Source organism: Taudactylus pleione, unplaced genomic scaffold (assembly GCF_031769625.1).
Source record: "Taudactylus pleione unplaced genomic scaffold, aTauple2 ptg000391l, whole genome shotgun sequence".
NCBI classification, from domain to species: domain Eukaryota; kingdom Metazoa; phylum Chordata; class Amphibia; order Anura; family Myobatrachidae; genus Taudactylus; species Taudactylus pleione.
The window spans coordinates 7,344,504-7,359,857 of record NW_028284792.1 but is presented as its reverse complement, the minus strand read 5'-3'; the positions used below and the strand labels follow the sequence as shown (position 1 = coordinate 7,359,857).

General features: G+C 42.1%; 1 protein-coding gene across 9 annotated transcripts in view; it reads left to right on the top strand.

Moving 5' to 3' along the window:
• Positions 1–15,354, top strand: part of LOC148507552 (merlin-like) — a 170,513-nt gene that overhangs the window by 143,983 nt on the left and 11,176 nt on the right. For 8 of the 9 annotated variants that reach the window (XM_088445924.1, XM_088445925.1, XM_088445923.1 and 5 more), the window contains 5 exons: positions 1,874–1,996; positions 7,634–7,851; positions 11,180–11,282; positions 11,648–11,763; positions 15,059–15,209. In XM_088445924.1, coding sequence (XP_088302050.1) covers positions 1,874–1,996; positions 7,634–7,851; positions 11,180–11,282; positions 11,648–11,763; positions 15,059–15,209 — 711 coding nt within the window. The remainder of the gene's footprint in view (positions 1–1,873; positions 1,997–7,633; positions 7,852–11,179; positions 11,283–11,647; positions 11,764–15,058; positions 15,210–15,354) is intronic. The other variant, XR_015869701.1, reaches the window with a different exon arrangement.

The following is a 15,354-nucleotide window of genomic DNA, read 5'->3' as shown; positions in this document are numbered from 1 at the left end:
ACGCAGATCAGAAGGTTTCTTTGACACTAGAGGCTAAAAGTTTTACCTCCTAGTGCGGGTAAACTGCGGTGGAGCGGGATTGGCTGTAAAAATGACATCCCGAAACCGGAAGTGTATGTGGACCGTTTTTTACTGATTTGATATATATATATATATATATATATATATAAATTAAATAACTTGGGATGTATATTCAGCTTTAAGAACAGAGTGTATATGGATAGGTGTTTAGATATGTTTTGTTCTATATAGATTGTATTTTGGAATAATCCCATCCAGGAGAAGGGGTGGGACCATATGCAGTATAAATAGGAGGCAGTTTGAAACAGACACCACTACCTTGACAAAGACTACTAGTCGAAACGCGTTGGTGTGGTGCTAGCATATCTACATACTACCTGGTCAGTGAGTCATTACTTCACCACTTGGGTAAGAATACCTGGGTTTTTATTTTTCATTTTTTGTTTTTGTTTGTTTTTCCCAGTGGTGTTTCAATCAGTAATGTACACTGTTGCTGCTTGTATGGATATGCAAAACAGTATGTTTTAAAAATATTTTTTGGATTTACAATAAAACGTCAAATATTCTTACCAAGAAGTCTGTTAAAGAAACTGTTATATGAGGATCCACTACAACAAATGTGGAAGCACACATGTAAGTACGTCAAAAGAGTACGAATGTCACGTGGTGTTTATGGATAAAGATGGCTATTCATTTAAACACCAAGGAATAAGAAGCTTAAAGATACCATTATATGTATGGTGAATATTGACAGATGTAAGCAATATTGTGAGCATCCTACTATATGCCTTCACACGTGGGTGACCCGATACAATAGACTGACATGCATCCCATTATTTTTTGGATTGGATCATTTAGACCCTATATAATAGTGTATGGACAATATAGTTTTATACATACTACACTATCAGCTATTCTGTTTCTTCTGTTTCTCCCTTCATATGTACGGAGAGAGTGTTTGGATGGACATATAAAGAAGACTCTTATAACTGAAGAAAGAATATAAGTATATCTTATATCCCATCAGTGGAGCGCACTATTCTATTTCTTTTATTTCACTAACCGACAGGAGTTTCCATTCAGCAGAATTGTATTCCTAACTATACTTAAATCACCAACTTTGTGTGCAAACATACAGGGTGTTTATGGGAGTGTTTACAAGGACATTTGGAGATCTCATTCCGGATTAATCACAGTGCTGCACCAGAGAGGTTGTTTGTTAATATACAACACCGGAGTGCTAAAGTAATATTACTTTCATCTGCCCAGATGCACACTTATACCACTGCCAGAGGGGTCAACTTTTCAAGATAACTCTGTATACCATCTCTCTATATAAAGCTAAGATTGCTTCCTTGATGGAGTATACAATTGCAAGAATAACTTTCTATGGCTGTACTCAATTTTTCAAGCTGAGCAATTTATTTTGTGGACATTGTTCACTATTAATATATGAAGTTATGATAACATTTCTTAAACTTCTATATGTGTTTATTACCTTGTGTCTAGTTTCCTACTGATAAAAAATATGTATAATAAATACCGGTGGCGGTCAGGGTTTAATATCTTATGGTATGACTCCGAGGTTGAAGCATTGGTATAACTCAGGGTGCAGATTGATCAATCTTCTTTATTCTATATTGGCACCTTAGTATTTTGAAGTCAGTCCGGACCCTGCTGCCCCTAATATGGTGGTGGGGAAATATATTTACACTTTCAGTTACACAGGAAATATACTGTAAGTCACCATCAGTGTTGTTGTATAAACATGCTGTTATGCTGTTGGGATGGAGTATAAAGGATAAATTTGTAATGCAATGTATGAAAACATTAACAGACTCTAGTTTATTAGAAAGAACATGACAGACTGGTGATAGAGAAACAGCTCAGAGAAGAGGCAGAGAGAGCTAAAGAGGAGCTAGAGAGAAGACTATTCCAGCTGGAGGATGAAGCAAGACAAGCCAATGAGGCTCTCGTAAGTGTGCAAATCCACTGCAATCCAGTGCTCTCCTAGCCGATGTAGCATGAATGGATTACTTCCTTGCATTGTTGGGAGTGGGTTTACTTCTAAAGCGACATAATGTGGGTCAGACTTTCCTTACAGGTTTCTAGATGTGTTTACATTGTTATGACGTTCATTCCTGATCATTGTGTTGGATTCAAAAACGTTGGTGTCATAAGAGACTTTCTGTTTAAGTTCCATTTGGAAAATTAGAAATATAATGTCTCTCACCAAAACTTGTTTTACATTAGGTATCATTGGAAACCCTAGACAAACAAACTGCTTAGACAAACCACTATGGTCACAGGACAAAAGTGTAGGCACAAAAAAGAAGAAAGGTCTATATATGGCGCAGTAGAACAATTACAAACAAAAACAATTACAATTAACAAAAGTGTAGGCAAACTCATATAATCTTTATCATACCCTCAGAAAAATGCAGGCGTATCAGGACCGTTTTCAGAACGTGCTCTAGTAAAACCTCTGCAAATTAGTTTGCTGCTGCAGAAGCCCCGATGTAGAGCCGCTTTGTCTGAGACAGCACAGTCTTAATCAGAAGATCATTTTGCAACTGATGTTTGAGACATTTCCACTTTTTTTTACGTGAGTGGTGGCTATCAGACGCCACAGGTGGGAGTTTCAGTGCACAAGATGCCAGCTGATTAATTTTTTTGTAAATCAGCTACGTATCGTATCGAAGTCACGGTCGGACTTGCGCCCATCTCTGAATCAGGACCAATATCTTTATTGTATCTCAGCCCATTCTTCAAATAAAATTGTAAATATCTTAAGGGTTTATGAAGCAAAATGCAAGTGTTCTGGGGAGCTCCCCTTTGGTATTCTACTTACATTTTTGCAGTAGTAGAATAGAATGCTTTTATTCTGTGCAATATTTTCAACCATTTTTGTATACGATGTCAGAGGTGATTACAGTCAGGTGCATAAATATTGGGACATTGACAGAATTTTCATATTTTGGCCTTTATTCACCACCACAATGGCTTTGAAATGAAACAAACAAGATGTGCTTTAAATGCAGACTTTCAGATTTAATTTGAGGGTAATTACATCCAAATCAGGTGAACGGTGTAGGAATTACAACGGTTTGTATATATGCCTCCCACTTTTTAAGGGGCCAAAAGTAATGGGACAAACTAAACAATCCTAAATCTAACTTTTACTTTTTAATACTTTATTGCAAATCCTTTGCAGGCAATTACAGCCTGAAGTCTGGAACGCATAGACATCACCAGACGCTGGGTTTCATCCCTGGTGATGCTTTGCCAGGCCTCTACTGCAAATGTCTTCAGTTTCTGCTTGTTCTTGTGGCATTTTCCCTTCAGTTTTGTCTTCATCAAGTGAAATGCATGCTCAATCGGATGGTCAGGGGATTGACTTGGCCATTGCATAACATTCCACTTTTTAGCCTTAAAAAACTCTTTGGTTGCTTTTGCAGTATGCTTCGGGTCATTGTCCATCTGCACTGTGAAGCGCTGTCCAATGAGTTCTGAAGCATTTGACTGAATATGAGCATATAATATTGCCCGAAACACTTCAGAATTCATTCTGCTGCTTTTGTCAGCAGTCACATAATCAATAAATACAAGGGAACCAGTTCCATTGGCAGCCATACATGCCCACCCTATGACACTACCACCACCATGCTTCACTGAAGAGGTGATATGTTTTGGATCATGAGCAGTTCCTTTCCTTCTCCATACTCTTCTCTTCCCATCACTCTGGTACAAGTTGATCTTTGTCTCATCTGTCCATAGGATGTTGTTCCAGAACTGTAATGGCTTTTTTAGATGTTGTTTGGCAAACTCTAATCTGGTCTTCCTGTTTTTGAGGCTCACCAATGGTTTACATCTTGTGGTGAACCGTCTATATTCACTCTTGTGAAGTCTTCTCTTGATTGTTGACTTTGACACATATATACCTACCTCCTGGAGAGTGTTCTTGATTTGGCCAACTGTTGTGAAGGGGTTTTTCTTCACCAGGGAAATAATTCTTCTGTCATCCACCACTGTTGTTTTCTGTGGTCTTCCGGGTCTTTTGGTGTTGCTGATCTCTCCGGTGCATGCTTTCTTTTTAAGAATGTTCCAAACAGTTGATTAGGCCACACCTAATGTTTTTGCTATCTCTCTGATGGGTTTGTTTTGATTTTTCAGCCTAATGATGGCTTGCTTCACTGATAGTGACAGCTCTTTGGATCTCATATTGAGAATCGACAGCAACTGATTCCAAATGCAAATGTCACACCTAGAATCAACTCCAGACCTTTTACCTGCTTAATTGATAATGAAATAACGAGGGAATAGCCCACACCTGTCCATGAAATAGCTTTTGAGTTGATAGTCCCATTACTTTTGGCCCCTTAAAAAGTGGGAGGCACATATAGAAACCGTTGTAATTCCTACACCGTTCACCTGATTTGGATGTAATTACCCTCAAATTAAAAGTCTGCAGTTAAAGCACATCTTGTTTGTTTCATTTCAAAGCCATTGTGGTGGTGAATAGAGCCCAAAATATGAAAATTCTGTCAATGTCCCAATATTTATGCACCTGACTGTATATTACATTGGGGTATACCAACAGGAGTCTCTCTGCATCAGAGCACCATAGTTCTTTATGTAGTACTTTGAACACAGAGCCTGATTCAGAGCCAGACGCTATTTGCGGACGGTCGTTCCAAAAAAGGGGCCAGCTATTTAAATTGAGCGCTCGCTCTTTGCGGTTTGTTGACGCCTCTATGTCTGAGTGAGCGAACGAAAAATGCGCTCGCTATTTTGTAAAGACGCCCCTTTGCCGTTCGCAGCACACGTCATCTCCGGTATTTATTAGATTGATCGGGTACATCGAAAGGCATCTGAACTGCTCGCAGTGCTTGTGGTAGCTTTTTCTTACCGCTATCACTGCGAGCAGTTCAGGCTAAAAGACAACCAAGTGACGTGGTCGATGACGCTGCTTTACTAATTATGCACTCCCATTAAACGCCCTTTTGACCGTTAGGCATGCCTGCGTTCGGATCTCCACTCCCCCATTTTCAAGCACCTTCCCCTGTTACCACCTACAAACGGTACATTCTGTCAATCACATTAGCAGCCCCTCGCTGCTTTGCGAGCGCATGATTTCCGACCGCAATGACTGGTTTGCACATGCGCATTATAACCCATACGCATGCACAGTTGTGCGAACATCGCTCAGAGCGAACGAGTGACCGCTTACGAGCAGCTCTGAATCAGACCCACAGCTCCATCAGCATCTGTATGAAAAAATAGCTCCATTATTGAAGTGCAGTGACACACGGTTGAATAATACTTATATTGTATTGATTTAAATAAAAAAAATTATATAATACCACAGATAATTTTCTTTCTCATGCACAACTAAATGTTGCAAAAAAAAATAAATAAAAAAAAATCCCCCACAAAATTAACTACTATATGCCTGATAATGAAGAAAACATCAATCAGAAGCTTCTGGCTAGTATTACCACCATCCCTATCAGTGTGTATTTGCACCATCTCTGCTTCAATCCGCAATTGCACAACTTTCCTATACTCATCCTCAGGGGCAGAACTATGGGAGACAATAGAGGCACCTGCCACCGGGCTCCAGCACTGAAGGGACACCTCCTCCATTGTCCACAATATATTCACCCCACTTAGGACTGTAACTATGTACCTGGAGTGTACCGTCACGGCATCCCAATACATGGCTCCTCTTCCTAGCACCTGAGAAGCCTCCATACACTAGTGGAGGGCTCTGTGTCAGACCATCAGCTGCCGCCACCATCTATCTATAGCCTGTCCCTACTCATTGGTGTCGCTGCTCCTCAGATTATGTCAGTGTGACATGCAAATATTTCCATTCAAATGCGTCTTACTTGCACAGCAATGCAAATAGGATGCACGAGAAACTTCTGCTGATTAAAATGATATACGGCATGCCTATATTCTGTGTGCGACTGCGGGTGTATCTGTATGCTATATTACACTGCCAGCGGCTGTGCACCAAATTCTAACTTGCCTCCGGGCATCTGGGATGAATTCACGCCACTGCTCAGCCTCTACCCCATTCTGCATCTCCAAGGGCCATATTCAATTAGTGGTGAAAAGTCCGTTATCGGCGATAATTTATCGCCGATGACGTCATTTTATTCACTTATCCCCGTATATTCACTTTCAAAGACTTTTTGCCGGTGCAAAAAGTCTTTATTAAAAAAACGGGTATAACTTTTTTCCATGTAATACATGGCGAAAAAAGTGCAGAATTGGGGTTTAAGGGTGCAGGCTTAAAATAAATAGCCTGCAGCCCCTTAAAAGTAATCTGTGTAAAAAATGGTTTTTTTTTTTAAGTCCTCAGGACACCCCAAAAAATGTACTATAATTTTGGGGAACAAAGTTTTAAACTAGCGATATTGATTGAGGGGGGTTCCCATATATGCGGCAGGTGTTTTCAGAATGCGGCTAGTAGCGGCAGGTGCAATTTTGAAGAATTTAAAAAAATGGATTTAGGGAGTTAAAAATATGCTTACACCCATTTTCATGTACCCCAAATTTGATGGGCATAGTTTTAAAAAAAAAAGTAAAATAAAAAGATAAGTGCTATTCTTCACAGGCGCATTTATGCACCTGCCGCGGCTATTAAAAAACCCTGATTACCTTCAGCAGGCAAAATCGGGGTACCCATAGTTATCCCCCATGTCAGGACATCTTTAGGGGGGTTCCAGGATGAATTCCCGAAAATTGACAGGACATTTCGCCACTTACCTTTCCGCTAGGTCCCGGTTCCGCAGCTTCTTTATTGAATACGGGGATACGCGGGCACGCGCCCGATACTTTATCCCCTGTCAAACCTCCAATGTGGTGCGAAAAGTTTGGCAAAAGCCCGGGCTATTCGCACCTAATTGAATATGGCCCCAAGTGTTAGAGCTGTATACACACATGGATATACGGCTATACGCCTTTTTTGTGAACATGCAGTACAAATGTGCACATTTTTTGCTATGCAAATGGGCATTTACCTAACTCAGCTTCAGCCCACAGAATATTGCCACTTAGTAATAGACGGTTTAAAAGTCCATTAGTGGTTTCAGACATGTGGACATGTACTGTATTATCAATAGCAGCACAACAAAACAACACTAGCTTCTTCTGGATCAGAATGACCCTTAGTATAGAGTAGCAGAGCAATCTTTAGAGTATTGTAGACTGCTGTTATCATTTTCATACTGTATATTTGTTAACGTTTCTCAAGAGACACTTTTGTATGAAACACATATGATGATATATAGCTAAAAGCAGATAATTAAATACTTGATAATATCTGTAGTGGATACTATTAGAAAAACATTAAACAAAAGAACACTTTGGAGGTCAATGGATGTAGAGATCTAAACCCTATATCTAAAAGTCCAATAAAGAGACCATCCCTCCAAAAGCATTTGGGATATATCTAAATTCTAACAGTTTGTTCAGCCTTTTGCATTGGTCTGCATAAGGGAAAGCTAAATGAATATGTAAGAGAATTTTGGGCACAAAGATTAATTTACATAAAAAAATATACGTAGCCTCACAATACTGTGTTGTTTGTTATGGTTTGTAGCTCCGGTCTAATGAAACAGCTGAGTTGATGGCAGAAAAGGTTCAGATTGCAGAGGATGAAGCAAAGCTTCTAGCCCAGGATGCAGTAGAGGCCAGACAAGAGCGGCAGCGTCTGGAGATGGCGGCACTGAAGAGTAAGGATGAGATGATGATGATGGAGAAAAAGATGAGAGAATCTGATATGATCACTATGAAACTGCTCAAGGAGTCTGACAGGAGGTGAACAGATGTTTCCTGTATAATGCGGTTTTCTGTATAATACTACATATATAGTAATAGTAAGTTAATATACTGACAAGGAAAATGTGTCAACTCAGGAATATCTAGTGTAAGGGGTATATTTACTAAAGTGTTGGTGTTTAGAAGTGGAGATATTGCCCATAGCAACCAATCAGATTCAAGCTATTATCTTCTAGAAGGTACTAGATAAATAAGTAGAATCTGATTGGTTGCTATGGGCAACATCTCCACTTCTAAACACCTGCACTTTAGGAAAAATACCCCTTTGTCTCTACAGCTGTTAAACTGTATCTGCCAAGGTATTCTCTGATACTCCAGAAAAAAAAATCTAGATAAGAAGTTAAGCAGCCTCAGTGGTTAAAGTGAAGTGATGTTTTCCACATAACACTGCATAGGTGGATAGCTGAATAATCATATAAGCCTTTATCTAACTTCAGGAAAGATGGCTTTGAATCTCTCTTCACCTTTATCTTTTATTTCTAAACCAATGACAAAATGGATGGACAAGACAGAAAAGTGACCAATAATTAACTAAGCAATGACTAATAGGATATATATAAGTAGTTTGTGAAAAAAACACCTTGTGATATATGCTTTCAGGAGACTAGCGATTGATAGCAGTTAGTTCCACCATCTCACAAATAGCTATTATATTACAAAATATAACCTCCTACTTTATATAATGTAAAAGACAGATTAGTAACCCATGATCAGTGTTGAATAAACACAATCTTGATTAGATATAATAATTTTATTAGTAGGAAATAACATTAGCACAAATATGCTAGATAATTATTAGCTGATTTCCTCAGTTGAAATTTGTTTTATTGCAATATGTCTAATGGAAGTTAGGTATAAAATGAAAGGTATCACAATAATAACACACAATGACTTTTGTTTAACTTTTATTGTTCTTTCATTGCAATGCAGATATACTTTTTGTATGCAATTTTTTAAATAAAATGGTATAAAAAAGCAATAAAACTAGCAATGCATACTCATGCCAGCTGTAGTTAAAAAAAAAACAACACCTTTTTATTTTCTTACTTAGGCCCCACAGCTCAGGGACATGTACCTGAATACCCTGGGCTTTGTGTACCTCTGCCATAGCAGTGCATACAATGATTTGAACAGTATTGGTGTGCAAGCTAAGCTTCAGGCAGCACAGGTTTTGTATGTGCAATATGCATTGTGAAAAAGTGGTGGCCAGGCAAGGGAACGATGTGGCATTGCAGCCGTCATATTATATTGCCCTAAATTACTATAGCTAGATGCTCACCTAGCTAACATTTCTTCTTTATTATTTTACTGACATGTCACCACACCCACTCATAAATCCCCCATCAATCCTCCATATCATCACTGTCATCATCCAAATCTGTTGTGGAACTACATATCCCAGCATGCCCTGCAAATTTTACCTTGCCCTAATGAGCAAAACTGTAGCAAGGTATGCTGGGATATGTAGTTCCACAACAGCTGGGGGACCACATGTGTAATACACTTGCCCCATATCCTTTCCCCTTCATATAAATACGTATAATCCATGTCTCCCATCAATCTGCCATATCATCATGATTCCAATCAGTCCTCCATAACATCATCTACATCCGGGGGGCATCCACTAGACGATTTTATTCCTGTCCAACCTCTTAACGATTTTCCCTTGAAGTTTCCCTTGAAATATGATCTTCCACTCTGAACAAATTGCAAACGATTTGCAAAAGATATAACAATAAACTATGTTGTTTTAATCTGTGATTGAGAGCTTTCAGCTATAGTGGGCAGATAGTGGTTCATCGTTTGATCGTTCAGTGTGAACGATGTGTAAACGATGTGTAAACGATTTGTAAGCAATCAAGTGAAATTGACCTGCATGTTCAGTCGATGGAGGAGACAATCAAACGACCAGCGGGAGCGCGCATCGTACATCGTTAGAAACAATTACTGCACGATTTGCAAACGATGTTTGAACGATTATCGAACGATTATCGAACGATTTTATCATTATCGTTCAATCGTTCAACTTTATCGTCTAGTGGATACCCCCCTTCAATCGTTCAACTTTATCGTCTAGTGGATACCGGGGGTATCCACTAGACGATAAAGTTGAACGATTGAACGATAATGATAAAATTGTTCGATAATTGTTCGATAATCGTTCAAACATCGTGTGGACATCATTTGCAAATCGTGCAGTAATTGTTTCTAAAGGTGCGTACACACTGGGCGATAAAGTGGACGACTGAACGATAACGATATCGTTATCGTTCAGTCGTCCACTTTATCGTCCATTTTTAAGCCCAAAGAGATGAACGATAACGACGACGCGCGTTCCCGTGGGTCGTTCGTCATCATCGTTCATCGGACTGACATGCAGGCCAACCTGACGATCTCGTCAGGTTGCTGCATGTCAGGGAATGGGGGAGAGAGCCCGGCGCTGAACGATATCGTTAATGATATCGTTCAGCGGCTGTGCTCAATGTCATAAACGACATTGAGCACAGCCTGCCGAAGACACACTAGACGATATCGCTCAGGGAGCATATCGTCTAGTGTTTATGCACCTTAACGATGTACGACGCGCGCTCCCGCTGGTCGTTTGATCGTCTCCTCCATCGACTGAACATGCAGGTCAATTTCACTTGATTGCTTACAAATCGTTTACACATCGTTTACACATCGTTAACACATCGTTCACGCTGAACGATCAAACGATGAACCACTGTCTGCCCACTATAGCTGAAAGCTCTCAATCACAGATTAAAACAACATCTTTTGCAAATCCTTTGCAAATCTTTTGCAAATTGTTCAGAGTGGAAGATCATATTTCAAGGGAAACTTCAAGGGAAAATCGTTAAGAGGTTGGACAGGGATAAAATCGTCTAGTGGATGCCCCCCATTACAGTAACTGCTCCATCAATCTTCCAGTCAATCCCCAATATCACCATGCCCTCCTGCAGTCTCCAAAATCACCATATCTCCTTCCTGTTAAAAGAAGAATGGATGACTAGATTTCCCTGATTTCTGAACACAATTTTGGAGCTGTAGAATGCCGGTTTGCCTGCACAGCATTGCAAGGCTGCAGACGGTCACACAACAGGGTGGTCATATAGCACCTGTTGACTGCAAACAGGGAGCTATGCTGCTATTCAGAGAGAGGGCAGAGGAAGTAGGGTCCAAAGCAGAATGGGTGGTAGATATGTAACCTCCCACAGCTTTTGGTCCTCATGGCAGTTGCTTCCACAGTAATAACCCCCATAAACAAAACGCATCAAATCACATTGCTAGTCTGTTTTATTGTCAGAGCTAAGGAAGCAGAGCTTTTAGAACAGGACCTGAACAAAGCCAGAGAAGCGGAGCGGATAGCTAAACAAAGGCTTCAAGAACTGGGCACTGTTTGCCATCCTGTGAGTAGACATGTCATGTATTTATTTATTTTTTTAACTCCCATAACAGTGTGACTTTGAGGGGGACTGTGGGTGACCTGGGACCTATAGAGTGCAACCTACTCTCCACCTGCTAATGTGGGCTAAAGCGGATGAAGACAACATTTTCTCAATAAAAAAAAAAGTCTTCTACTAAGGGATAACTTCTATAGCCTAAACAATTCCTAATTTCCAGATAAACCAACTCAACAGCATACATAAATGTATTCTTTTTTTTTTGTTCATTGTAAAATTACAATGTTCAATGTAATGACAATGACACATACAGTATGTAATTATGTTTTATAGCTGTTAATATAATTAATAATTACTTTATTTTATTGTAGCCACCCACAAAAGTTCTTCTGCAAAATACTGTAGAAGGGGGATCTGATACTAAGATGTTGCGGCAGGAGGTAGATACAGATTACAAGAGGCTATCACTGGAGATTGAAAAAGAAAGGTAAGGATGCATTTGTGTATTGTATAATAGTATTATTCTAAATCAGGTAAATAGGAAGGATTTCAGAATACGGGAATTTGCAGATAAAATGTAAGTAACTAAATTAAATGATATGCCTATCAATATGTGATACTTTGCGACCACCATACAGTACATTTAATAGAGACACAATACAGCATTCTGCTTTTATTTGGGTAGAAACCAAAATAGTGTATCACAGTGCAGTATTGAGGGGCCCATTTATCATCACTAATGGGCCCGTTACACATGCAAAATTGCTTGTTTCTGAATGTTTATATTCATTAGGGGCAGTGCTGCCATCAGAAATTGTGGGGCCTGAGATTGACAAAATATATACAGGGCCCGCCCTCTCCTCCCTCCCCCTGCCTCTTCCTCCATTACTTTTTCCTACAAAACTGATGACTTAATTACCAAATCTCCTTGAAGAAGGCTCATTCCTTCTGGCTTCTTTTTCTCCTCCTGGTCTGGCAGATGGCAGACGGTGCTACTAAGGCGCTGCGGCTCCTCCGACCTCTCCCTTCCAGCGGCGTGACATCACGTGCGGCACATACAAAATGAACATGGGGACGGCATGCAGGTTGGAGTGGCTCCTCCTCTTTTTACTTAATGGGGACTGGGTAGTGAGGGCCGGGCCAGCCGGCGGTAGCAGCGGGCCCCCCTTTAGCTCAAGGGGGTAGTGCGGGCTGTGCAGAGGTGGTAGGAGCGGGCAATCCCCCCCGTTCTGCCAGTGTCCGGGCCCGGGACTCCAGTTCCGGCCGTCCCCACTGATGGCAGCCATGATGGGTCTCCAAAAACTGAAAGTTTTCAGAGTTTGCTTGTGGGAACCAACTCCATCTGCAGATGGCGTTAATTCCCAGAGAACCGCTCCTTCCTATGGGAAGGATCTCCGTGGTTGCGAAGAGGGATGAGTGTATCCCTCCACCGCCTCCTCACTGCAAGACCTGCGGTCAAGCGTATGCGTGAACTCTGGTCATGCATTCAAAGTGGGCCAGATAGAAAGGGGTAAGTTATACTGCTACTTCATTACCAGTTTTATGAATCGTGGGTAAATCTGCTTTTCGTATTAGCTATCCCTGCACCAGAGCAATGCTGAAATGCTCTAGTACTTAAGTATCTACAGGCGCAACTGGCGGCAAGTTGAATACTTGAAAACAGGGGACTACTCCTGGCTCCAATAATGAATAGGCCCCATAACATCTGGTTTGAGAAACAGTTATTCCATAGATTACTATTGTACAGACATGCACTTGCCTCCCAATACATGTACACAGGGAAAACTTGCGAAGTCAAGATTACCATAACTGGCTGATATGCGTACAGCTGAATATTGTGGCGATATTCACGGCACATGGCCAGTAACTGAATTGCCCCATTACATTCTAGTTACACAGAGGATGCCGTACTGGTTTTCTTTTGCCTATTTTCCATTTTACAGAATCTGACATACAGTATAGTGAATCATCACTTAATGATTAAGGAGGAGATGTTTCAAACATAGGTGAAACTAGAGATCTGGTAATGGGTGGTCCCAGTTTTAGCACCATGTCAGATATTGTGCTACTGTTTATTGGAAAAAAAAATTCCATCACACACACACCAGTGGAATCCGTCCCCACGGTGTTACCCTGTGCGGGGAGAGAGGTTGTGCACGTGGCTGCCACCGAAAAGGGGACGTGGCCTCATGGGCAGGGGGCGTGGTGACTTGGGAAGGGGTATGGCTTTGTGGCCCGAACCCCAGTGGTCCGGTGTGTAGGGGGTCAGAAGTACAGGTGAGCACTGTGGAGTGCTACACTTAATGCTACAGTGCAGCACCCCTCACCTTGGTGTCACACCTCAGTGGGTTTTTGGGGCACCAGTCACTTTGAAAGTCTTTTCTTACCTATATGGTGGTTTCTCTGCAACGGGGAACCTCTGAGGAATTTGAGCCTCACTGGGCAGCGTCTTCAGCCAGTATTCACTATTCATGCCGGAGATCACATTGTCTGGAAGATGCCTGTTTACGTAGAAATATAACCCATGTCATCCTCATACCCAGATAATATATACTGTAGTAACAGAAGCTTTTGTGCAGGAAAACTGTGAATTTCCATGGTCAAACTTCTGTCTCTCTCCAGGCTCCCCTGTGTTACTCCAGACCCCCCAATGTCTCTATCCCCAGGCCCCCAGGCTCTCTGTGTCTCTTTATCTCCAGGCCCCCTTGTCTCTCCCCAGGACCCCCTGGGCCTCTCCATCCCCAGGACCCCCTGTGTCTCTCCAACCTCAGGCTCTCATTCTCCCAGCCCCAGTGTGCATCTCTCTGCCCCATTCCCCTAACCCCAGTGTGCGTCTCTCAGCCCCATCTCCCTGGCCCCAGTGTGCATCTCTCAGCCCCATTCCCCCGGCCCCAGTGTGTGTCTCTCTGCCCCATTCCCCCGGCCCCAGTTCGTGTCTCTCAGCCCCATTCCCCCGGCCAGCCCCAGTGTGAGTCTCTCTGCCCCAGTGCATCTCTCACCCCCAGTGTGCATCTCTCTGTCCCAGTGCATCTCTTAGTACCATTTCCCTGGCCCCAGTGTTTGTCTCTCTGCCCCATTCCCCCAGCCCCAGTGTGCGTCAGCATCATTCCCCAGCCCATGTGTTCACTACAACCCCCCCAGCCCTGTGCAGTCAGCTCCAACATTCCCCCTCCAACCACCTGTGCAGTCAGCTCCAATCCCCCCCAGCCCTATGCAGTCAGCTCCAAATTTCCCCCCAACCCCCTGTGCAGTCAGCTTCAACCCCTGTGTGCTGCTCTTTCCTTTGTTTGGCTGCTTGTGGGGAGAGCCGCTGCTGGGCATGTGCAGCAGCTCCCCCGGCGGCCATTTTTTAGGTAAGCTTCTGCACATGCGCATTGCGCAAAAGCTGTAAACTAGAGCTGCCTGATCGGAGCTCAGCTCCAATCGCGACAGCGGGTGTGGAAGGGTGCAGGGTGGCTGCCGGCCACTGCCCTGGACGGTGGTGGGTGGGCAGCGGCAGTTCGGCAACCTGGGCTAATGGGTGGTCCTGTGCACCCCTGGACCACCCCCCTGTTTCGCCTATAGCTTCAAACCTTTGAGAGAAAGTGGAGTGAGATAAAGTATCAACCAATCAGCTTCTGTCATATAACAGGCTGTGTCTGAGAAAATGGCAGACGCTGATTGATACTATATCTCAGTCGACGTTATCGCTCAAATTCAAAAATACTCTGTCAGTTTAGTTACTTTGTTTTTACACTTGGAACACAGAAAAAAGTTGAACTGTCTGAATTTGCTCTTTGCAGGATGGAATACCTTGAAAAAAGTAAACAACTAGAAAATCAACTAAAAGAGCTCAAATTCGAAATTCAAGCCCTGAAACAGGAGGATCGAAAACTGAGTGTGTTCCCTCTGTGGAATGGTAATCTCAGGTCCAATTATAATTTGCATGGCAGTGTGAGTGCACTTTAATCCTATAAAGGCAATCCTAAATTAACTCTGTTGTAACATAGGGCCTGATTCAGAGCCGCTCGTAAGCGGCCGTTTGTTCGCTCCGAGCGATGTTTGCCCAACTGCGCATGCGTACGGATCGTTATACGCA